We start from the raw sequence: 25,766 nt of genomic DNA, 5'->3' as shown, positions 1-25,766 counted from the left end.
CTGGGGGAGAGGCTTGCCCTGTCCCCATTGGTGGAGCACAGCTTTCCATGGTGCACGCGCGTCAGGTCCTTGCTGCAGCAGGGCTCCTGGGCTGCCCCAGCACCTCCTTGCAGAAGAGAGTCTTGGAGGGCTTCCTGCTCTCCTGAAAACAGGCCACGCTTGAGAAACAACCTCCTCCACCCACAGCCCCAGGTCCTGCTAGCACTGTTCGGTGTGCTGGGCAGGCACTCTGTGTTCCTTGTGTCAAAAGCCCTGCTGGAGCACCCTGTGGCACTCTGAGCACCTTACGTTGAGCACAGGGAGCAGGAAGGTTAGTCTCCTGGTTTGATTTCCCATATAACGTTTGAGGCCATAAGGAGCTTTTCTCAGAATTCAAGTGCACAGTGGTTTGTGATGATCTATGATAACCTTGTGGCACTTTTCCTGCCGAAAAAAAGACTTGTTTGACTTTTTATGCTGTACGATGAAAGTCTCCCGTATGGTTCTTAACTAAACAGAGGCACAGCATGAAGTCATAACTAGTGGCATATTTAGCTTTCATGCAAATGGACAGGTTTCTGTGTTTCCCTGAAGGACAATTGGCTGCTCACAGAATTGCTGCATCGTGGTAGAGGATTACATCTTGCCTACTAAAACATGGATAAATGATCACCCAGTACGACCACAGGTCTATTTTTTTCTTTTACTTGCAGTATTTTTGTAATGCAAAACAAGATACTGAAGGGTAAAAGCACTGAAGGTAGCATGAGTAACAGAAGAAGAAAATCCCCAGCAAAACAAATTTCCAAACACTTAAAAAAAAGAGAGAGAAAGAGAGAGGAAGGGGGGGGGAGCAAAGAAGGGTGTCTCTACTGCTACAAAAGTGTAATTGAATGTCCTATCCTACTATGGTTGCAGGAATAAACATGAAAACTAACTTTTATGTGAAATACAATAATACAGTCAACAGTCTTTCAAAGTCTGAAGGGGAAGCTAAAAAACAGACATAACAACAGGAGGAAAGGAGGGAGGGTTGATACTGATCTGAGAGGACTATGTTAGATAACATTGGCATTATGAGGCAAACCAGAATACATTTAGAAGATGCCATGATTCAGGTTGTTTGGGTAACTGTAACGGATAATGAGAACTCTGTTGTCTTACAGCCATGTTTTACAGAGTGAAGCCTCAACGCACAGCGTGTATCCTGCTTTTGAAGATGGCAGCTACTGGGTGTTGCTCCATGTTTCCATGTAAACTCCATGTTCTAGAGAACACCAACCTATCCAAATTCTAGTGAGTGCAGAACTATCATCTGTGTGAGTGGTTTTTTTTTTTTTTTACTTACATGGAATCGTAATATTTTAGAGCAGTTTAAAGGTTTACTATGGTCAGTTTTTGTGTTTTTTCCCCACCCACAGATTTCTTTCTGATATCATAACAGGTACAGGGTTAGATACGATAAATTTGGCTCTTCTCCAGCTTTCCTACTCTGCATGCTATGGTTACATATATTGTCAATCACATGGGGTTGTATGGAGCAGGATAGGTATTCAACATGCTCCATCAGCTTTGGGATAAGCAGTGTTCCTGTGCTGGAAAACTGCTCTTCTATAGTCATGCAACCTGATTTATCAGGCCAAATGTTCTGAGTTGCCACATGCCATGTGGTATCAGGTGCATTAAATTGAGCAAGAGACAGAACAGAACTGGCTCCTCACCATCAGGAAGAGATGCGATTAAGGCAAACGAGATCTAGCCCTTCCCTGGCTGGTCATAAGCCTAATTAAAGTAGCAGAACAGTCCAATCAAAAATATATTTGTATGCCATGATTTTTAGGGGTTTTTGTTCTTTTTTTTTCTTAAAAAGCATGGGCATTCTCATTTTGGGTGGCATATATTGCCTTGATAATGTCTCTAAAGTATGCTACAGGTTTTGGAAGCTGGAGCTGTTCCTCCATTACAGGTTATTCCATCTGCCGTATAAAAAGAAACACAAGAATTAGAGGTACAGTCATAAATGTTCCTCTGAGTCATTAAAGGAGTTTTTTAGTACTTTTAATTTATTCAGTGATCAATGTAGGTTGTACCTATAGTACCCATATCCAGAGCTGTCTTTTGTGCAAAATAATCATAGGTGTAAGGCCTTGGAAAAAGTGTTTTGTTGTCAATAGAATCCTTCCTCATTTAAATACCAACTTCTTAGTTAGGAAATAATTCTTCAGATTTTTTCCAAATCATAGCTAAATTGCTTACATTTTATATTTAAAGTTAATTACTATGACTTAAATGGACATAAGACATCTGGAAAGCTCTAATAATTTTAAACTGTGCCATTTGTGTCCTCCACCCCATGGGCTCTTGGGATTTTGGTCCAGTTTGAAACAAAAGGAGACTTCAGATGCAGTCTCTTTGAAGTGGAAGCACCAAGTTCTGACAAGTGTTTGCTTAGACACTTGGGATAGGCCAGAAGAGCCTTCTGCTTCCACCTTTCTGAGAGTCAAACAAATCCTCAGGCTATCAAACAAGCTTTCACCCAATGCCCACTGCAGCTGATGGATTTCTGTGCTTCTCAAGCTGGGCCCACAGAATTTGGTTGCTGATAATTGCTACTAGGTATTATTACTACAAAAGACTTTCTGCTGTCCCTAGCTGCATGACTGTTTGTGCTGAATGTAGTGTCATTAGCTTCTCAGCCACTAGCTCCTCCTGGGCATTTGGGCAGGTTGTTTATTTTGACAGGTGTCTTCAACCTTGCCAGTGGAGCAGGTGGAGGAAAACTTGTTCTGGGCATCTGACTCTGCTATGTCAGCAAAGCTTGCTGTAGGTCTTGGAGAGTATCTCATAAGTATGTTTTTGATTCAGGACTGAAAAGCTAAGTACTGTTTCTGACCTTTCTTTGCAGCCATCTTCTCTTCCTCTTTTTTCTTCTCTTCCTCCAGAGCTTTCATTTTTGCATCATACTCATCAGCACGGGTCTTCCATTCATTTCTGTTGTTCAGCAGCCCATCAAGCATAGGCTGAATTTCCTCATGGAAACGGGAAAATTCCTAGCCAAAACACACCCACCAGCACAATGGAGTGTAGACACAGTGCTTGTCTATCATACCCCAGAACAGAGCCTAACACTTCACCTGCTGTGAGGCTGGCTTATGCAGGGAAGCATTAACTACACAAAGAGGGACCATGCTGCAGTGCCTCAGAAAGGGGCAGTTTTTATCTCCTCTACTTATCCATCTACCCATGAGTTGCTGCAGCAGGACTCACCCACCTGGTATTTGAACTCCTGTTGAGAATAATGAGGTGTGCAAAGGGGCACTTTGCTTACCTTATAGACAAATGTGCACACAAAGTCAATGAAACCAACTTGAAGTTTTGGAAGCTCAGCAGCTTTCCTCCGGTCCATCATGGGCTGTGGGAGGACACAAGTTCACCATAATTTGTGAGAACACTTCATTGGAAAACACACCCATGTTTTTTCCCCCAAAAATGCCTTATTGTGTCAGCCTGACAATTCTATGCTGTCTATAAAGGTTGTCCATCACAGCCCACTTCCTCCACTGCAGAGAAATGAAGTGGGCTTATTTCCTTCAACATTTTAGCAGAAATTTTAGGCAGCTCTTTCAGTGCCTCTGGATGGCAAAGAGGACAGCCTTTTCCTTGCAACCAGATACCTGAGAAAAGGTTCATCTTATAAAGTGCTAAAGAGAGTTTCAGTTCTCTAAAACATAACTGAATATTAAATAATACTCTATAAGTTCTTGTTGCTTACTGTATCATATGTGGTACCTCTGTGGGTAGATGGGGTGCACGAAAGTCTACTTTAAGCAAACCCAAACCACAAAAGTGGAGGTTGCATCAGGAAATGACTCTTGTGTCTTTCAATGCCTAAATTAAGTATATATTATTATAGCAGAAAGAATATATTAAGAAACATTGTTTTAATATATGTCCATTTACCAGAAATAATTTATGTATTTCCTCTTTTTTTTTTTTGGAAACTCTGGTTTCCTCTATTATATATGTATTTCATTTTCACTTTTTTCATAAGGGGCCAGCACAAAGTCCAGGGGGAGAATCCTTGATGGTTCACAGCCACTGGGACTCATCTAAGGGGTTCTGTCACAGAAGGTCTTCCCTAGCTGAATGCCTTCTTTTCCAATGGATTTTGGCAGGCATGGTGATTCCAGGAAGATACAGAACAGTGTTGCTTGTATTAAGTTTCTGCTGAGACTTGATGTCTGAACTGAACTGTCTGGCTCTTGCATGGTACTTACAATAGGCTGTTGCTGAAGGACGCTTATTTCTAAGTCTCCTTGCTCCCAGAACTCAGCTGCTACCAGGAGAGCTACCTACATTGTCAAGAAGCAAAAAAGGAAAATTAAGTCTGACCTCAGCTTTATAACTTGATGCACTTTAGGTCTCCATCATTAAGCAAACCTTACCTTTAGCCCCTCTGTCACTTCATGTCCATACCCAGCCCCAGCCTTTCTCCTCAGAAGGGCAGCAGTGGCAATGGAATTGTACTCATGTAGTGATAGCTCAACAACGTTATTTTACTGGAGCTCATTAGTCCACTGTTCATCAGTTAAGAAATATTTTCAGCATGTCCCTCTTGAGGATTTACCTCTTGGTCAGACTTGTGACCTATTATGTGCCTATTATGATTCTCTTAGTTGTCGTTTCTTCATGCTGAACAGGCAGGTGGGGTTTATTTCTTTCATCCTTTTAGGTTTTAGCAATTGCTTTAGCAATTGCTTGAGTATAGTTCAGGAAGTCCTAAAGGGCATCAAATAGCTAAGCAAACAGCAGATATTGCTGGGAAAAAAGCCAACCCACGTATCACATGTAAAAAAACTCGCTGTAACCCAAGAAGCTAAATACTTGAGGTAATTTTCTTTTTTTTGGTAAATGTGAATTTTCTACGGAATTCATAACTACAATCAAGACCATTACTCTAAAGTCCTTTTGGCAGTTCTAGTAGCAAACTTTGCTTCAGCTTCTAGGCAGCTTAGGCAATTCCATTATGTTAAAGTATAAGCTCAACAAATCTAATAGTATATCAAGCACCTGACCTTACTCTGGACTTCCCAAGGCTTTGTGATTGCTGACAAATCACAGGCAGTCATCATCATTGCCCTAAAAACAGGAAAGATGTTAGTTTCTTCTCTATAGCCTACACTCTACCTCTTGCAGGCTCAAGGTTCTTCTACTCAAACACTGTGTCAAGTCTCCCCCAGTCCCTGTTTTTATGAAAGATGGGTTGCTGTAACAGCCTTGGCTCTGACAGGAACACTGAACAAGGATTGCTGTCCTGATTAAAATGGATTTGTGCAAGGGAATTGCTTGCTTCTGGCGCTAGGATTTTTTCTGCTTTAGTCACTGCTGGGCTGAACTTCTTGACACTGGAGTACCAGGTCTGGCCCCTCATGGAGGTGTAGCAGTGCAGGCTGTGGGAACATTGTGTATGCAATTCATTGGCAGTGCAGAGCACTCTGCAAAACATCTGTCCTTCAGAAACAACAGCATTACACTTTTCAGATTTTTTGCTACTGGGAAGAACATCTAATGGGTTGGATAACTCTAATCTGCCACTGCAGCTGGCTCCTGCCTGTGACCTACAGAGTGGCCTGGTAGGATACACGTCCAGAAGGAATTCTGCATCTCCTTAGGAGTGTATGACCAGAAGGACACTCCAAAACCTATTCTTTTCCTGTTTTTCCAGAATATCAGATTTGAGTGGACAGTGATGCACTAAGCATATTCTGGAGCTCTCACCAGGTGACCACATCACTAACCTTTCCAGAGCCCACTACTCACATGACAACCTCCTTCTTTGTTGTCTCCAGAGACAGGTATTCAGTCCACGCGGTTGTATTATCGTATGTCTTAGACTCATCAACGATCTTTTGAAACATTGTTCTCTTTCTTTGAGGGGAAAAAAAAAAAAAAAAAAGAAGTTCCAAAACAAGGAAACAAATGTGTTAACAGTGGATGGCTGATCCTGGTGTTGATAGCTGTATTGATAGCTAAATGCTGTCCTGGCATTTAGGTCCTCAAGGAAGCTCCCAACAAAACTAAACACTATCACCTGCTTCTCCTAAGCAGAGGAGACTGTTGTAAACTACTTAAAAGTAAGTGTAGTGGTGAGACATAATCAGGAACTTGCTGCTGCAAATTATGTCAGCTGAGAAATGCTTCTACCTTTGTAGGCAGCACAAGAAGGACTTTCCCCTGAATGTCAAGCAAACTATGGAAACCTAGAGCTGTCTGGAAAGTTCATAAAGCTACGTGGCTTTTCATCCTTAGTCCAACCTTGTCAATCTTATTTATACACCTAAATATAAGCAGCAAATTCTGTGCAGGGGTTTGTACGTAACACAGGCATATTTTGAGAAGTAAGAAAAATCTTCTGTTTCAACATTAGCAGAGATCATATTTTAGGCCAGATCCACAAATCTACTCGCGTATGTGTTCTGTCCATATAGTTTCGCCTGGGTCTAATCTCAACCAACCCTTTGCTTGCATACTGTGGACAAAGGAGAGCAAAGACACCTGGTAGGGAAGTGGGTATCTATTCCCATATAGCCAACTCTGCTTCTGGAGTAAGAGGACTGGATATCGCACCCTTCCTCATATCGTTCTGTGGGGTGTTTAAGTTTTGCGTAATCATTCTTCAGTGCAAAACACAGAACCAGTCTGTGGCCTTGGCACTCTATTTTGAAAGGACATTTTGAAAGCTCCTTGCTTTTTAGGAAGTCATATATTGCTGACTGCCAGCCTTATATCCCAGGAATTCAGTGCATGCTTCTCCAAGATGTTTGGCAATTTTGGCTTTTGGGTGTGAAATAGACTATGAAGTGGATATTCACCTACAAAGGTCCACTTGTTATTTGGGTTGTGCTGATATCCCAGAGAAGTTAATGTAGCCCTGGCCAGGCTGCTTGCCATGTAAGAGTATTTTACTGCTGAAGTGCTAGATATAAAAAAAAAGCCTAAACATCTCTTTCCATTAAAGGATCATATAGCACTGCTCTGTTGCAAATGGGAGGTTAAAAAGTCACAAAAATGATCTAGCGAGTAAAAATCAGTTTGAGTTATTCAATTTCTCCCCACCAGTTCTGATGTCAGTGTTAAAGGCAGCCTCACAGAGGCAGTGTTGTGAAGAGGATTGCTGCGTGGGGGTGGTTCTCAGAGCAAATCATCACATTTTGTCTTTGTGAAGTACCAGCTGCTTTCTGCCTTTTGCACACAGTGTATGTGACTGACTTACTTGAAGTAGAGTGCCAGGTCCGTTGCTATAATGGCAATTTCCATCAGGTGAATCATGTGCTCATGCTGTCTGCGGTTGAGATTCTGACAGATATTCAGTGACTGAAACAAAGCAAAAGGAGCTGCAGAATCCAGGCACTGTGCTATTGTGAGTTACTAGCCATCTCCCTTTCTCCCCTTTAGTGAGCTAAGAGTGCTCACTTTTTGCTTTTTTTTCAATAGCTTCAGCTTTCTCCCCTGAGGTGCGGGGGTTGTGAGCCCTATTCACTGTATGTTGGTGCCTAGTGCTGCCTTTTGTTCAATGAACAAGGTCGGTGTCCTGAAGACTGGAACACAATGTGTGCCCAAACCCTGACCCCAGTGTGCATTTGACTGAAATGAAAAGTTAGCCAGGTAAGAGTCAGCCTTGGCCTTGTTAGAGGGGCAACAGAAGAACAGTTCTGTATTTAACATATTCCTTTGGGGATAATGACATGGCTTCTGAAGAAAGCACATCACAGTGAGGCAGCTGCAGTTCCTCAGGTATCAAAACCAGAGGAAGACATTGTGCCAACCTCTCTTGTTGCTGAAAAACTTTGTGTCCCTGCATTACAGTTCATTACCAACCTCTTCAGAGAGCAAGAATTTTCCGAATTCCAAGTGATGTCTCTCTAAAATTGAGGATCCATGAAGTTTAGCTAGAGGATTTTGAGATCTGGTTGCATAAACAAAAAATTAAAGATGTTAGTGTGGCACTTAAAATTAAAAAGAAATGTCTCATTTTATATTTAGTTTTGTTACACACATAAGTTCAATTAATTTTGAAAGCCTTAAATGTAATATTTTTAATAGTTAAGTACTTCAGACTAGTAAAAGACTTCTGTGACACTGCTTGCAACTATTTGAACACTGTATAAAACAGTCTTCCAACTGCAAATTTCACCCAAAACGTTGTTTATGACTGAACTTTTATTACTTAGCATATTAAGCTTATTTATTTCCTGAATAGCTACATTTTGATATCTAGTAATAAGAATAGAAAAAGTAGCAGTCCTTGGACACTTTTCTAGGTAAAAAGCAAGACCCTCTTGTATACAAAACACCAGCCACCCTCACTTATATTTTTCCGAAGCTCCGGGAAACAGTAAGACAGTATTGCCAGCAAGCATTGCAGAAGAGCTGTGATGTGACAATGCTTTAAGTGATCAACAGAGGCTTGACTTTTCAATGAAATAATGCAACTCTTCTTCTGTAGCTAGTAACTACCTACAGAGAGCTAGACCCTCGTACTTGTATGTGCTTTGTTTCTGCAGGTAGTGAGGGCAGTGCCATGTACGATGCTTTCTCTATAGATACTTTCCAGCAAAAAGTAGTCTTCTTTTGTCCAGGATTCTCCTGGTAGCATCCTGAGTCTCCTATGATGCGCAGTCTACTAAATGCCTGTGCTGCGCTTGTTCCACCCTGCAGACTGTTGCTTTAACAAAAGAAGCTTTGCTAAGGGATTAAAGCCCCACAGAGCGCTGCAAAAATTCCATTTCCCCACTGGCCAGAGCATAAGCCCAAATGCTGTATCAAGCTGAAAAGCAAGGATATGGGGAAAAGAAGGTTGTTACAATATAGGGCTGTACTGGAGTTTGATGGGATCATGGCCTAATCCCACACCATGCAAGAGCAACAGTAAATGGTTTGAAGTGATAGGAAGGTGGGAAAGTGCTTACTTCATTTGGTAGAGGTTGTTGGTTCCCCTGTGGTCAATATCATGGCACAGAGCAGCAGTTACCATCGCAAGGGCTTCGAGGTCTGTGTAGTAACGCTTTAGTTTGCCAGTCTGGAGGGTGAGAATTTGCATGTCTGTTAGTGTGTCTTATAGGAAAAGTTATGAGTTGTGACGGCTCTGTGCTAGAGATCTCCTCATTGGAAGAGCCCAGCAGGACAGAAAACACTTGTGAAACTAGATGCAATATATGGTACTCTTAGTTTAAACCGGTTAAGCAGCTGGAAATGGAATGTTTCAGACTCAGGTAGGTATGTGTGTTGTGCATATGTGCTCAATGCCTACCTGCTGCTATAGCAGCCTCATGCTCTAGGGACACCAGGGTCCTCATAAGCACCCCTCCAGTCACCCAATACAAAGTACTGTGTGAAGGGGCCCTGTATCTTTCTGGGCAACAGGATCTCCAAGTTGAATTACCTGAAAGACTGTCATGGATTGTAGGCATAATTCTGCTGCCAGCTGTGTGGGCCATACTGTCTGCAGTGGGTCCTGGTACTGGTCCATCCCCAGTGCAGAGCTCCAGTCTAATAGTTTTTTTTTCTTATTGGGGCACCTATTGTCCTGACGGCCAGTGAAGAATGGCACTTGCCACTTCATAAGTGTAAGTGATAGACTTAAGCCTGTGCCTATCCTGACTGGAAATGTAAAGCGTGAAGTTGTCTCTACCCCAGCCTGGGAATGGAAACCATGAGGTTGTCTCCATCCCAGCTTAGAAATGGAAAGTGTGAGGTTGTCACCATCCTAGCCAGCTATCTTTGGCGCTTAGCGTCAGAAGCTGTTGGAGGAGGGGAAGTCCTATAGTCTGTATATCCTACTCTGGAGAAGAATTTAATCTGGAAGTTATTCAACACTATACTCATCTGTACCTATAAGAATTAAATTACTCCATTCATCGGGCAGTATTGGCTGCAACTCTAAGTGTAATGTAAGGACGATCACTTCAGGCCAACAAATATCTCATTTACCAGGACCTTTGCTAGGAGTGACAAACTCTTGTCTTACACCAGGAGGAGCCCTGCATGCCTCCAGGGTGCAGCAGAAGACCTCCTGTAAAATGAGGCTGTGCCACAGATTTAACTGGTGTGGTTTTACCTTACCATCAGGAGTGTGAACATGGTCTGTGCAACGTTGAATCCATGGCGCCAATTGTGGTAAGTTATCTTGCGGTAGCCTTTGCTGACTGAGTACACAAACCTTACCAGAACCTGCACATTGGGGAAGAGGATGTTAGTTTGTGTGCTGAGGCTACTGCTTGTTGCTCCTGCAATAGAGACCATGTACAGAAGTCATGGGTGAGGTTCAGACCATGTCTACAGATCCTCAGAAATGGATCAGAAGCTCTAATAGCACCAGGCTTTCCTAATGGTGTTGTTACAGTGAGAAGCTTAATGGAGATCTAAACAGGACACTAAAATACAGCTCTCTGCTTTTTAATACCTCTCCTTCCTTTTTTCTTTTTTAAAGAAAAATAATATCGCCTATGGGGTAAACAAGAAGCAATGATGTCCACAGTAAAAGAGATTTTATCCTATTGTTCATGAATTTATTAAATTTCTGTGTTTCTGTATGTCGTCACTTGTAAGATCTGTCCCTCCCATGTCTTGTAATTTACTAATACTGATATCTTTCTTCAAGAGATGTGGTTCCATAGACATAGAGATGGGTAGTGCTCATATCACATTACAATATAGGGCATTAAATAACAAACTGGTTTTCCCCCTCTTCTTTCTACTTCTCCACATGTACTAACTCTTGTAGCTATAGAGATTTTCCTACTAGAGATAAATTGATCGTGGATGAGTATGCATTTTTTAAAATCTCAGCTGCTCAGAGCGGCAGCCAAAAATGACTCCTTTCCACACCTGTATCAGCAGTTAGCTGTTCCAGAGTAGATACTTTGAATGCTTTTTGACAATGACATGCTATAAATAAGAAACACTACAGTAATTCCCATTCAGTGAATTCAGTTGCCTTCTGTTCCCTCCTAATTCCCAGTCTGCATTTCCAATTACCTCCAGATACCACTAGATGGAAATAAACCTCACATGAGGTGCTGAGAAATGCCCTGGGGAGGGCAGAGCCACTGAAATGCCAGTTTCACATGTCCTACATGGTTTTGAACCATGGCAGAAGGCTTGAACTTGCACACCAGGAGCTATGGGGTCCTTGTTCTCACAGAATCACACCACCCCTGTTGCCAGAATTCAGGAAGCTGGTATCAACTGCACCAAGTAAAGGCAAGTCTGTGTTTGCAAGGGGAAGAAATGCAGATGGACTTAGCAGTATGGGTTTCTGTGTGTATTCGCCGACATCAATAGGGTACACTTTATAACAAACGAAATATGCAGAGAAGTATGCACTGCCCCGTGTTGCACCTGGAAACGATGCTTTTATGCTGTGTCTGTGAGTGACATTAGACATAGCAAGTGAGGGGATTTTTTGGTGTTGTGTAGTCCCCATCTATATAGATCAAATAGCAAACTGCTCCTGTAGCAGATCATGCAGAGCAGAAGAGGCCAGCTTCATGTTCAAAACCTGCATTTAGAAACCAAGGGCTTTGAGAGGGCGTTCCCAAGATGCATGTCCCTCTCCCTGCAAGCCCCTGTGCAACCAGACCTCTGGCCACTCCATGAGCTGCACAGGCGACATGAGGGGACCTTAGCCACACAGCAAGTCTGCTAGCCATCTAAGATGAGAGTCCATGGGTGTTTCCATCTCCTACCTCCTGTGGGATCTGGAACTTTTTCACCACACCAAGCTCGTAGTACATCTGAATGCCACACTTCACCAGCTCTAGCTCGGTGCAGTCAAAATCGGAGAACCTGAACTCATAGATTTCAAACTTTGTGGGTCCTGGAAGTTCTTCTTTCTGTAAGAGAGGAAGGGCTGTTTGTTGCTGTGCTGCTTATGCCATCCCTAGAGGCACATGGAATGGGTTTTGCTTAATAAAAATTGTCAGTGTGATACTGCTGGGAACTTTTCCCTTTGGAATATAACACATAAATAGACTGAAAAGCAGCTTTTCATTATAACCCTGTTAATGGGTGGAAAGGGAGGGCTTCTTTGGATGAGTGCAGGAAATAGTGCTTGTATTCTGTTAAGTACTTTCATTGTCAATTTGATATAGTTTGGAGACTCTAAACTTGAAAGATCTTACAAGGGAAGACTTAGAGCTCTCCATGTTTACTCCAGAGAACAAAATGTGTGACAAGTCAAGGTGGCTGATGTTTTTTGAGGTGAACTTTGAATGCCTTGAGATAAAGAGGCAGAGAGCAGGTCTCCTCAGGAGCAGAGGAAGGCATTCACTGCCACCTGATAATAATAACCTCAAACTCACACAGCAGAATAGGGTATGTATGCTTTGCCTTCACCCTTCACCAGGTGCCCTGCCGATCCGTACCAGTGTGCCAACACTGGGAACTGTTCCCTACATCCACCCACCTACAAGCAATATTTGTTTACCAGGGCTGTCCATTCTAGAACTAAATTGCTCTTACCAGGATGCTTGCCAGCTCCTCTTCCTCACACTCACTTGGCTCCTTCCCAAGCTTTTCTCGTGTTGGCTGCAAAGAGCATGAATGTGTTAAATTGATAGCTGAACCCCAACAGGACTTTGCACTATGCAGCTTTGGGGCAATCTAAGGCAGCTCCTGTATGCAAATTGTGTTTTCCCCCCAGACTTTAATTTTTTTTTTCCTAGTCTTTCAATCCATTCTTCCTGGTAAAAATGTTCTCCTCTCCTGTATTTTGTTTTGTGCTGCCCTTGTTTGCAAATATCCCCCTAGAGCCAGTATTCCAGCTGGGCCCTCTAACTCCACATCCTCTGCACAACGGGGTTTCTGGGGAATAAATCAGCTTTTCTTCCACCCTTATAGCCCTGCTCTGAGTAGCACCTGTATGAACCTTATTTCCAGGGCTGGCTTTGCTGAGAAAATTACAGCAGACACAATGTGGCTGATGCGTAGGGCAGACCACAGAGTCAAAAGAAAGGCTTGTTCTCCTGCTGTGAAATAACTGTGGCTGCTGCCTCCACACTATTGTTGCTGGAAGGACTTCTGTGGGATGGAAGACCTGTGCCATAAACCAAGGGCCAGGCCAGTACACTTAGGGATGTACTGCACATTACGAGGCATTACCAGAATTTCCTGGATTTCATCCCTGTCGCATCTCACATGGTAGAGCACCATATCCTGAGCAATGTCCTTCCGGTTCTCCAGCTTGTTCATCTTATCATATGTGTCCGTGTTGAGTACAGACCAACCCAGAAACTGTGTCAAGGACTTGGTGAGGGAAAGAGAAGGAAATGCTGAAATAACCAAAACATCTGTTCCTCAAACTCACAGAAAGGGCTTGATATACTTTTAGAGAAACACAAGCTCCACTTTGGCAAGAAGTCTCGCAATGAACAACTGTGCATTTGCTTCCAACTACTACTTGCTCCTCAGCAGAGCAGCTTCCCAGCTGTTGAATCTGCCTAGATTCTGAGGACCTTCTGTTCAGTTCAGCACATGGAAAATTATTTCTGTGTTGCCGCAAATGTCTCCATGCCTGTGGAAATGCTGGTGTCACAATGGTGACAGCGGGTCAGGAACCCTCAAATCAAGGGAGAATGAGGTGGTCTAATTGCTATTCACACATATTTACCTATCCGCTATGTCTAATCTCTACTTATTTGCTGTCCAGTTGCCAATTCAAACTGATTTTTTATTTCACAGCCTTTTTTTTGATAAGAAAATTCACTTTCAGGAAATGCACTGATAACAGATGCCAAGAGCTGAATATCTGTATTGGACTGACACTAGCATAGAAGCATTTCTAAGCAGCAAGGTTTTTAATTACAGCCACTGTTGGTACATTCAATATCTGGCCACCCTTTGTATCTTAGCTATGCAGACAATTTGTCTGTAAATTCTTGAGAGAGTTGCCCAGCTGTCATGTAAGTGATCACTTTAAATTAGTTGTGTTAGTACATCATAGCTGCTCATCGCTAGGTGTCCAATCCAGGAATGTTGAAACAAAACGATGCAAAACCAGCTGGGTTTCCAAAACTGAAAAAGGAGTATTTCATATAGTTGCTTTCAAAACCTTCAAGCTAATGCATAACACTTCTATAAGCAACAAAGAATCTTACTTCACTACAAAACAATGGGGAATGTTTTGCACGTGTACAGTGAGCAATAGTGACCTCTTTCAACCATATGCACTACTTTCAGCCACAACAAGGAACTGTACCTCCATGAGGGTCTCATCCTGTTCGTCAAATGGTTTCCCATCTTTTCTGTTATAGAATGTGACAACACCAACAATTTCTTCCTTTTTGTTGACTATTGGCATGGAGAGAACGTTTTTGATAGTCCATCCTGATTCATCTAAAGGACCTTCCTTGAAGCAATAGCAAGTAGAAAGAAACCATGTACTTAATGTGTTTTCTGGATAGAATAGCGCTCCCATTCTATGTCAAGACTATAAGCTAAAGAAATGTTTATATGCCTAATATTGACTCTAAATTACATTTAGAGTAATTACATTTAGAGTCATACATAATATTAGAGTCAATTACAAACAAAGTAGAGTCCTTTGGGTCTGGAAGTTTTCACAGTACCTGAAAGTTAAACATCTCATCTGCAGCAGCATTCATGATGTTGCAAATCTAGGGGATCACACAAAAGAAAAGTTTTACAATATGGGCAATGAGAAGTTTAAATACCAAATCAAAAACCTGAATTGATGAGAAAGCAGCAAATATTGACTTAGTCTCAGAAAGCCTTGACGGATCCTAAGTTAAGTACTTACAAATCCACTTTCGGCCACATAGGTTGGCAGTCCAGTAACTAACGCCCAGTGATCTGGGGTAGGATTTCTGAATGAAAGAAAAATGCATAAGGGAAATTACAGATACACATTTACTGAAGAAAGATCACAGAGCCAAAAGGTATTCAGCTGACTGCGTAATCTGCGCTTACATGTTTCACCCTCAGTTGTTAAACAGTCCTGTTACATTCAAAGGTCCCATGTATGTGCAGCAAAAATTTTTCATGTATAATAAATACTTTTCCTTCAAGGAATAACCTATACAGAATAATGCATAAAATGTCATAGACTGCAGACACTTAAGAAAAATTGATTCCTGGAAGTGGGGGCTATGTTTCAGACCTTCAGCACAAAGAAAGATAAAAGAAAGTCCCTGCTTAAGAGTGACTTCCAGCCTGAACTTTCGCACACTGCTATACCTAAGCAATGGGAGCCTTTTTTGCAGCTTTTCCACTGAGACAAAGTGTAGTGACTAGAACTGGGTGGAACTCCTGTTACCCCGTATTTAACCAAGGCACCCAAGGCTCCTCTGAAAAATCCAGTGGCAATAAGAGAGTGGTTTTCGGAAAGAAGGAGTCTCTGTTTGGTGTCAGGAGAAGAGGAAAGGCCAGAGGTAGGCTTGAGATGGGTAACTGTGACTGGAGGGTAAGAGAGTAACAGGGAACCTGGAAGACAGGCAGAGAAGCAGGAGTGACCACGAGAGGTCGGGAGAGTGGTAGGGGGGTGAGAGGCAGAGCTGGGACAGCAGGTACCTCAACACAAGGGCAATATTTATAGGTTCACCTACTGACCCAGGGAAGCCATCAAGAAGGATTAATTCCTCTGTCTAGCAAGGAGAGTGGCAAAACTGCAGGCAGTTAAGGAATTTAACTTCTGCATCTAAAAAGAACCATTGATTGCAGTGACTTTTGGAGCCTGACTTGCAAGTCAGGATATCAATGCTCCAGAGAAATCTTTGTCCTGCAGGAATGTAAGTTGAAGCACTAACTTATGCTCTGACTCTTTTATGCAGTCTTCTATCTGTCCTTTACATATATTCTCATGAATGTCTAAACCATGGGGAACTTTGGTTTTCACTGCACTCTATGTCAGTATCTAGCATACAGAAACTGAGAACTTACGGGATGACTTTAATGTCTTCTTTTCCATGTAATATATAATCAATGACCTTGTAAAAGACTATTTCCTACAGATATAAAGAAGAACAGTGTTAAAATTAATGTTAAGGCACTTCAGCCAGAGAGGAGAAAATTTAAGAAATCTGATTCTCACGTACCCTGCCATCTGGGGTGCGAGGTCCTGAGTATGGGGGAACTTCTCCCAGCAGTACTGGCCACAGGTCAAAAAATTCCTGGTTTTAAAATGGAAGAAGTATTTTTAGAGTAGAAAAATGTGTTCTACCTTGATCCTCAAAGTAAACACTTCTCTACCATGCTGGGGTTGATACTGTGTAAATAAGGCATGAAATAATACTTGTTCAATACTAGGCAGAAGAACGGTATATTTAAATTAGGAAGAGTCAGACGTATTATATGGCCATACATAGTCATATACTGCCTATACACAGGATGCTGCTTGGTTGAGTGAACAGTATGGGCTATATTCACAGGGCAAATGACTTATGAAAATATTTTATGTGTTCTTCATTTTCCAGAGTGTGACTGGTGTGGCTGATCTACTACTTACTAGCTTGTTAAAGTGAAAGATTTTTTTGTTTGTTTTTCTTAGGCTACTTTATAATGCTGATCAAAGTGTCTTTAGCACACGAATGGTCTTGTAATGCATCTCTTCACAAGCCAGCATCCTATAAAGGCAACATGGTGAAAATCAAAATCTGTGGTAGCCTCAGTCAGCCTGACCATGGGATGAAGCAGGGTTCCTATGACAAGGATGCTGTGTAACCCCCACATAAAGCTTGCCACAGGTGCGAACAATTGAATCAGAGATGCAGAAGTAATTTAGCTTCTGTCAGCTCATGTCCATGAAGCCAGATCTCATGTGAAAGACAGGATAACATGTGTATGGGTGAGTCCTTGAGGAAGGTAGATGCTTCGTTGCTGGGATTTTCCATGGCCCTTTCACTTTACTCCTGATACCCACAGACTTCATGATTTTGCAAATTTTGACCAGGATTTCCATGGTGCAGTGACGGAGCCTGATCATCAGGCCTAAAACAAAATAGGTGATCGATGAATGATTTGTATTGCATTGCCATATGTAGTGTTTAAATTGTAACTTCTCACATTGCTTTTATCAGTGGAATTGTGCTGTGCTATTTTGGTGCAGAGAGCGTGAAAAAGAGAGGCAGTAAGCAGCTCTGGCCAGACCCTCTGTGGTTTTAGGGTGATATAATTTGTTTATTTAACAATATAAATTCTGGACCCCTCACAGCAATGGCTGGAGACCTCACCTATAAGTGGATGCACTGCATAGGACTCCCCAGTTGTCAGGCTCTCCAAACCTTTGCTGCAGAACAAAAAAAAAAAAAGAGGCTCTCCAGTGCCTACTGATCTGGATGACGATAATGGTACAATTGGTGATGTATCTTTCTTAATTACTATACTTATTCTCTTGTAGTAATGATTAGATACATTGCCTTTAAAGTTGTTATTGTTAACTTGTTGTTGATCACTATTGATCATTTGTTACCTTTATTGTTGTAATAAGTTGAGTAAAGCTAGATTTCACAGAGTATTTGAGAGTTTGGGCTTTTATGCTGATAGCACTTTGTGCTTAGCACCTTGTGGTAAAACACGTGATCAGTCACGTTTACCCTTCCTTTGTCTTCCTATCCTGCGGCTCTTTCAACAGTCCCAGCACAGTGGTAAGCTCTTCCATTTTCCTCTTTTTTCTTTTTCATATATTCTTCATTTGCACAATGGAAAAAAAAAAAACGCCAACCAAAATAGGAACAATGACTCAAATCTAGCTCGTGCTTTTTGTGCTTCATTGAAAGTTATCTCCATATGTTACCTCACAGTGGATAGCAGCAATGCAGAAAGATGTACAACACACATGTAAACACTCACTTTCTGCTTCGTCATGTCCAGGAGACCTACTGAGTACCGGTCACAGTTCAGGTATGCTCTCACTGTGTAAAAAGCCTTGTGGAACTGTCTTTCGATGTCTGTCAGTTCCTCGAACACCTTATTAGCTGACCACAGCAGCACCTGCAGGATAAAATCCAAGTGTAAACATAGTGTCTCCTTGAGAGCAGGACTTCCCAGATGTCTTTGGAGTGAGAAGTAAACAACTGTTTTTTTCACTACAGTTTCTGAAAAGTGCAGTAGCAACCTATACCGCACAGTATAAAAGCATTGCTTATTCACACCAGAAATTACTAGGGAAAGATGCACTAAGAGGAAGAGTCAGGTCATCACCATGGCAAGGGGGATGGAACTAGATGATCTTTAAAGTCCCTTCCAACCCAAACCATTCTATGATTCCATGATTCTGTGATTCTGTGATCACGGAGTGTTGTGTAAAAGTCCAGTCTTACAAACGTAGCACAAAAAAGTAGTAGTGCCAGACGAAGGATGGCCCCACATACATTTTATACCTGTAAGTAAAATCTGGCATCCAAGCTAGTTTTCACAAAACACATTGCAATTTCCAGAGGCTGGAGTTGGAAATATCTGAATTAACACTTTCCTCAAAGCCATTGCACAGCTTCTTTGTGCATCAACTTATGATATTTTTCCCCAATACTGTGCCCTGCAGGTGTACCTTTAAGAAAGCTACAGCTATTAGGCTCTTCCATTTGTGAAAATACAGCAAATTAGGCAAGTATTTCTGGTGATACAAGGAAAGTCTTTATGGGCCAAGCCCAGGAGACACGAGGAGCAGTACTTCATCGGTGCTGAAGCTGACTGGACCTATGCTTTGAACAAGAAGTGCTGTTACATGGCTACAGTCGGGAAAAGTGTGTCTTACTTCTTCATGGGGCACTAGTAGGTTTTTTTGAGAATTCTGATCTGCATTGGTCTGTTTCTAAACTGTAAATGGAAACAACTCTGCCACTCCTATAAAATTTGAGGTGTTCAACGTCACTGGCCCCTGAGCATCCCTCAGATAGGTTTGCAGTGTTGTTGTACAAACCATTAGAGGAAAATAAGTAATGGTTTCTGTTTTGGTGTTTTACAGCATGAAATAAGTAACGCTGAAAGCCACATGCCCAGTGATGAGGACTGAATAAAACACCTGAAGAATGGCCAGTTCACAGGAAGGAAGAATGGTCAGTACTACTAAGTCCTAAATAGGAATAAACCTTTTCTAGTTCTACTTTAGTTCAATTACTTAGCATTACTAGATGGCTTTATCACAGGACCATTGTTCATCCTTTTGATTACTGAACAAATTAGATGAAGTACATGACATAACCATAAAATCATAGAATCATAGAATGGATTGGGCTGGAAGGGGTCTTAAAGATCACCTAGTTCCAGCTGGCTAGTGTCATCTAGATCATCTAGTGTCCCTGTCTCTGGGCAGGGACACTTTCCAGTAGATCAGGTTGCTCATAGCCTCATCCAACTTAGCCTTGAACACCTCCAGAGACAGTGCATCCTTGACTTCTCCAGGCAATCTGTTCCAGTGCCTCACCACATTCACAGTAAACAAATTTCTTCCTAATATCTAATCTAAATCTACCCTCTTTCATCTTAAAATGGTTAACCCTTGTGTTATCACAGCACTCCCTGATAAAGAGCCCCTCCCCAGCCTTTCTGTAGGCTCCCTTTTAGTACTGGAAGGCTACTATAAGTGTTCCCAGAACCTTCTCTTTTCTAGGCTAAATGAGCTGGACTCTCTCAGTCTGTTCTTGCACAGGAGGTGATCCAGCTCTCTGATCATCTTCGTGGCCTTCCTCTGGACTCACTTTAGCAGATCTATGTCCTTCCTGTACTGAGGACTCAGAACTGAATGCAGTGCTCCAGGTGAGGTCTCACAAACGCAGAGTAGAGGGGAAGAATCAACTCCCTTGACCTGCTGGCTGCACTTCTTTGGATGCACACAGGTACGGTTGGCTTTCTGGGCTGCAAGGGCACATCGCTGACTCATGCTGAGTTTCTCTTCAGGGCTTCTCTCAATCCATTGTCCACTCAGCCTGCATTTGTGCTTAGAATTGCCCCAGTCTGCATGCAGGACCTTGCACCTGGCCTTGTTGAAATTCATGAGGTTCATGCTGGCCCTCCTCCTAAGCCTGTCATAGTCCTTCTGGATGACATCCCTTCTGTCTGTCTTGTCAACAACACCACACAGCTTGGTGTCATTGGCAAATTTGCTGAGGGTGCACTTAAACCCATTGTGCAGGTCTCTGACAAAGATGTTGAACAACACTGGTCCCAATTATGAACCCTAAGGAACGCCACTTGCCATGGGTAAATTATTATCCCAAAACTTCTAAAAAATGCTTTCACTCTGCATCCATTTTGCTGAAACAGGCATTTATCCCCACAAGAAACCCCACTAGAGACAAGTGCATGGCTGTCAAAAAGCATAGACATGACTGCATGTCTTCTACAATGACAACCAGTTGCCTGCTGCAGGAAGTGATTACATGGATTGACATCCATCCCAATAGATTTGAGACTAGTCTCGTAACCAAAGTTATGCAAAACGATGGTGGCTGAACTATTTCAGTTCAGAATACCCTAAACCTTTTATCTTTGTTCATTTCTACTGAGGGAGGCCAATGAAACAAGCATATGAGAATCATTTTGCTGGCACTAAGAAGAAATCTGATGGCAACTTTTAATAAGCAGATAAGAAAAAGAAAGCCCCACGTTCTTAATTGTTTGAGGAAATCTCTTGGTGTTGCTGGCTGAAGTTTTTAAATACTCCAAGATTGTTTCAATGCCTGAGTTCAACAAAACCTCTGGACCTCAGTCCTACTGAAGCTGGTGCTACTGTGTCAGTTCCTACTTTTTTGCCAACAGCAGCAGGAAGAGAGACTAATAAAGAACTCTGGGGAAGGAGCAGTAACTGCAAGCAGAAGAAGGAACATTTTTCTTTCTACTTGTCAGGAACAATCTCTGAAGCAGACCAGCTACACTTTTGAAATAAGTAGAATGCACTGATTAGATTTTCAGATATAGCCTAATTGCATTTTCACTCTTACCTGGCCTCTTCGAGTCTCACAATTGTGAAGATAACTCAAGTGATAAATTTTCAAGTTCAAAGAGGCAAAATTCAGGTACTTCAGAAAAAGCTGGAAAGGCAAACAACAAGAATGAGTCAAATGCATCAGCAGCCTCATGTATACTGTATTTCACAAGACCTCTCTAGCAACGTCATGGTAATTCCCCCGGCTAAATATTTTGCTTTGCACTGGTGTGAGATAAGGCTTATCCCAGTGTAACTTCCCTGAAAGATTTCTGAGATAAGCATTCTCATAATAAGCCTCTTCCATTAGAGGGCGAGACCCCTGTAGGGAAATTCACACCAGTGGAACTTCTCTAAAGCAGACACCCCTAGTGTAGAACAGGCCACGTTACATGGCAAAAATGATAACTGATTGATAGAAACTGAGCTACTGACCACTTACTGTTTCATCAGAGCTGGTGAAGTGTGGGCCGTTCTGTTTATTAATAGCCACAATAACAGCAACTAAGTCTTTGCCATTCAAGATGGGTGTCGCAAGGATGTTTTTTGTAGTGTAGTCAGTGAGCTCATCAACAAATGGACTGAACTGGGCACACTGTTAAAATAAAACCAGAAAATTTACTAATTAAGCATTTTCCACAATGTCTGTAGTCTTAAAATTGAGTTAAAGCACAGCGCCTGGAAGTAAGCTGCCTAAAGAAAGTTTTGCTTAGAAAATTATTGAGGAGAAATGAATTAGCATAAAATTGGACAAGGTTCAGAGGACAAAACTAGTATTGAGAACTGGCTATGGCTTCTGACTACAATACATGCATTTTTCACTTTTTGCAGATGTCTTGCAAATCATAAACTTTAACACGTCAAAATATGTCAGAACAAGCAGGCTCTCCACTGGTCATCATCAGATCACTGACATCTTTAGCAGTACCTCCTCCATCCTCTCCTCTGACTTCTCATTGACACTGCAAAGTGGGTTCAGTCACCACACAGCACTGCGTAGCCATAATCTAGAAACCAGTGCTGTCTGTTATACACCGTCAATTTCCTCCTGCCTTTGCCTGGACCCTGAAGCTGCTGCAGCGTCCATAAAGACATCTACCCCTTATTTCTCTTGAAAATGTTCTTCCAGGCATTTCCTCTCATGTTGCTGGGTCTTTGTGCATGGGAGATGATTGGAAAGGTATCCCAGTGGAGGATGCATCTGACACCAGCAGTGTGTGTCATTCCTGGCACTCTCTCCCTGCCCCTGAGAGCAACCCATCCACTTCTGCCCCAGGAGCAATTTGGCAGTGGTTGCAACTTGTAGCTAGCATCACTATGGATCAGGCTGCCAAGGAAGCTGCTCGTGAGGGAATTGCCATTCACACCACTGGGAGAGGGCTAGGTCATGCTGGAGGGGCGGAACAAAGGTAATTCATCCATTTGTTCCTTATATGAATGCCACAGACCACCATCCCAGTAGAAAACAAAATAGAGTAAGGGTAGTCAGGTATCACCTCACCTGCACAGGGCCTTATTGACACCACCATCACTTGCCATTAGTGAGTGCAGGGATGGTCTTGCTGACCCAAGGTGTTGTCCCTGCTCAGCTGAACATCTTATCAGCTACAAGTCCTTCTAGTTGGGTTAGAAAAAAGCCCTGGAGCTCTGACCACATTCAGAAGGCTGCACCAGAAAGAATGCTCCCTAATGCTCATTCTCCCCACACTTCCCCCACTGCTGGCATTCTCTGCCAGTTGGGGTAGACCAAGCATTTAGTCTCTGTGTCTTCCTCAAAGAAATCACCTTATGGCACTTCCTGAAAGTTCTAGAATTGCAGTCTAGCACTTGGCTCACAGCAATGAAATCCTTCCATATTCTTGAAGAAATGTCTAAAGTCAAAGAGCTTTAAGAATTTTAAGCAAAATTTTATTGCTCTTCTCTCCGTCTCCCTAAAAAAATTCTGTGGAGGACAAGGAAGTTTTTGCTGAAGGATTTGGATAGGCTTGTATTGAGCAATAATGGATGGATAGACAGATGGTCTCTTTGTAACTAGCAAACAATAGATGGAATAATCCCAAATGTCATATTTGGGTCACATGGATTTTAGTTTTATACATATGATTAGAACAAGCGGATTGTAAGTGCTGCCTTACAGTTTTGCATGATTCAACTCAGGACTATGAGGGCATAAATATTGTTAGGAAGGCATAAAAATGAAACATTCCATTTCTTTTGATCCATCCTGGTATTGCAGTGTGCAGCGTTTGGTGAAAGAGGGTTTTTTTTGGTCAAAGTTTGTCTCTTGCTGCTTCTGATGAAGATCACCTACAGGCAGGCTGCAATTAACCCACTTGTTCTGAAATTCACTCCCTCTGGTTGATAAAAACACCTCTAAATGCACCTGACTCAAGCTACACCAGACAGCAAACATTTCCAAATGTCATTTGTGGTTGAAAATTCTTTCTGGACTTAATGTAAAGGGTTTCTGTCTCTTTGGCAATTACTATTGGAACATAAATATGTGTGGAAAATTCCATGTGCATTCAGTGGACATCTGACTGTATCTCACTCTCTCTTCTCTGCTGGACTTAATATGATTTATTTTTTTTTTTAATTAGACGATTAAAGTGTGACAGTGTACTTGTTTGTAGACATTAACACCTAATGTAATTCCTGTGCTTACTTCATCTTACTCCATAAATAAAATTTGAAGCAATTTACAGACTTACCACTTGTGCGTCCATTTCCACTATACACCTATTACACCACAAGAGGTTTGACCGAGCACCAAAATGTCCTGCTGCCTCTTGACCCCCTTGTACTAGCAATCATGTGAGTCTTTTACCTATTGAGTGAATGAATAAATAGAAAACCTACCTCACTGACATCCTTGATGTTCATGGTTTTCTTGGTTTGCGCAACGTAGCCCACAATGCCTATGTCCAATGGATAGACAATTTCACAGTCTGGGGAGACCAGGCATTCCTCCAGGGTGCTTCCCTCTTGAATGTTGAAAAGCCTTGTTGCCAGTTCAGGTGTGCCATTTCTCTGCCTGTACATGAAAAGACTACAGCGGTCAGCATGAATAAGGGACCTGATTCTTCTCAAGGTCTTGAAAACAACTTTCTCCATATTGATGCTTTCTTGCATGTCTTGGATCAACTCAAAAAGGATGTCACTCTCATTGCTATCTGATGACTCTGTTCTTAGTTTCTTCTCAAAGTACTTCTTGGCAAAAGCAGGGTTACCATCAAGAAACTTCTCCACGTCGTCTTCACTGATGCTCATCGTGAATGCCCTGGATTTTGCAGTAGGTGATAGTCCAAAGATGTTGTCTATGCAAACAACACTCTAATTTTTGATGTCGTTCCTAAATTTTGTAATAGAAGATGTTGCTTCTAGAATGACCAAGGGTGAGGTAACACTGCAAAGAGAGCTTGTCATCAGTAAGAGGTATTCCTTTATAGTGCCGAAGGGGAGTCTGTGGGAGGACAGATCTTCTCAACCAAACAGATTAAGTGACCTCTACAAGAGCTTTGAGTCAACTTTCTTCTTCTTAATCTAAGTGCAAACATAAACGGAGTACTCGCAATATCTGAAAACACTCTCCTTTCTCTTGATAAGCAGAACACTTACTGAAACAATTATATTGAGGCAGCAGCAACAGGGAAGGACTGCATCTCCTAACAATGAAATAAGCTCTTTAAAGTCTAATTAAATATATACTGCTTGGGCCTAATCCTTTGCTGCAAGGTGAGCATCTTATTATTTCTGCTCTCCCAGCTCCCTGCAGTAGTAACAAGTGCATCCTCCACAAAAGAACATAGTGATCAGAACAAAAATAGTGAGGTAATGCTGCTCTTTCAGGGCTCCCTCTACTATTACTTTGTTATTTATCTGCTGCTATAAGGCCTGTTCTCAAACAGAAGCACCAATCTTGAATGCTTTAGTCCAGATTTGAACTGAATTTGTGAGCTCTAGGACCTCTTTTCCTTGCTAGTAAGAATGAGGAGAAGAAAACATGTCTGTTAGAGACATGCTTTTAGGAAGGAATCAGGAGATTGTCAGGAATTATGGGAAGCTTTCCAGATATTAAAAGAACAACCATCCAGGAGGGTAGAAAAACCTCCCTCATCACTATCGGTGCAGAAAGGGTGGCAATTATGGATGTGAAGGTCAGAAGTTGTTTCAGATCAATGAAGCCACCATGCAGTGCAAACAGCAGATGGGGATCAGTGTCATGTTGGGAGGCAAAATGCCACAGAGGCCACTAGTCTTCAAGTGGAATTAAAAAATGCATAAGGATTTTCATCAGGGTGGAACAGGCTTAATTTCCAGCGCTGTGTGCTGGTAGATAACCAAGGCTCACCCGCTCAAGAAATAAAGGTTTAGATTGTCCATCCCTTGGTGCCACCACTTCTGCTGGAAGTGCTGCAGGCCTGCCCAAAAGTGAATGTGAGTGCCTGGGAGGAGGATGATGAAAGAAGAGGCTGTGGTTTCAGTGTTGGAAACGTTTATGTAGAGGAGTCTGGAACTCAGGAGTGGGACAGATGGAGAGAGCCCCCGTCAGCAGGAAGGATGGGACAGAGAGCTGCTGATCCACCCATGTCCACTTCTGAAATAAGAGGTGAATACCCTTGCACAAAGGCATGGGAACATAGGGGAAGAGGGTTAAGAGACATCCTTTCAGAAGGTTGCAGGTAAAATGGGGGAAGCTGCGATAAAGGTCTTATTATTTATATTATTTATAATTTCATTATTACTTAAAACTCCATTTTCTCCTATGCCTTCTTTCAGTTCCACGGATCATTGGAGAGACAGTATGGGAGATGTTGCATCAACTGGTTGAATGTCTTAGATACCTTTA

General features: G+C 42.2%; 1 protein-coding gene across 1 annotated transcript; it reads right to left on the bottom strand.

The window, feature by feature from the left end:
- Positions 1-729: 729 nt before the first annotated feature.
- PDE6B (phosphodiesterase 6B) lies at positions 730-24,930 on the bottom strand. Its single transcript, XM_009564697.2, has 22 exons — positions 23,777-24,930; positions 21,360-21,512; positions 20,934-21,023; positions 17,845-17,985; positions 16,092-16,166; positions 15,937-16,001; positions 14,798-14,864; positions 14,607-14,654; positions 14,237-14,386; positions 13,141-13,284; positions 12,502-12,567; positions 11,727-11,873; positions 10,102-10,209; positions 8,949-9,058; positions 7,858-7,945; positions 7,253-7,353; positions 5,800-5,907; positions 5,055-5,118; positions 4,257-4,331; positions 3,308-3,391; positions 2,873-3,029; positions 730-1,955 (listed from the first exon to the last, which is right to left on the bottom strand). The coding sequence occupies exons 1-22, from the start codon at positions 24,185-24,187 to the stop codon at positions 1,897-1,899; spliced, it is 2,511 nt and encodes an 836-aa protein (XP_009562992.1). The 5' UTR covers positions 24,188-24,930; the 3' UTR covers positions 730-1,896.
- Positions 24,931-25,766: the final 836 nt, after the last annotated feature.

This window comes from Cuculus canorus, chromosome Z, assembly GCF_017976375.1.
Source record: "Cuculus canorus isolate bCucCan1 chromosome Z, bCucCan1.pri, whole genome shotgun sequence".
NCBI lineage: Eukaryota > Metazoa > Chordata > Aves > Cuculiformes > Cuculidae > Cuculus > Cuculus canorus.
The sequence above is the reverse complement of the archived record's forward strand: the minus strand, read 5'-3'. Positions and strand labels throughout refer to the sequence as shown.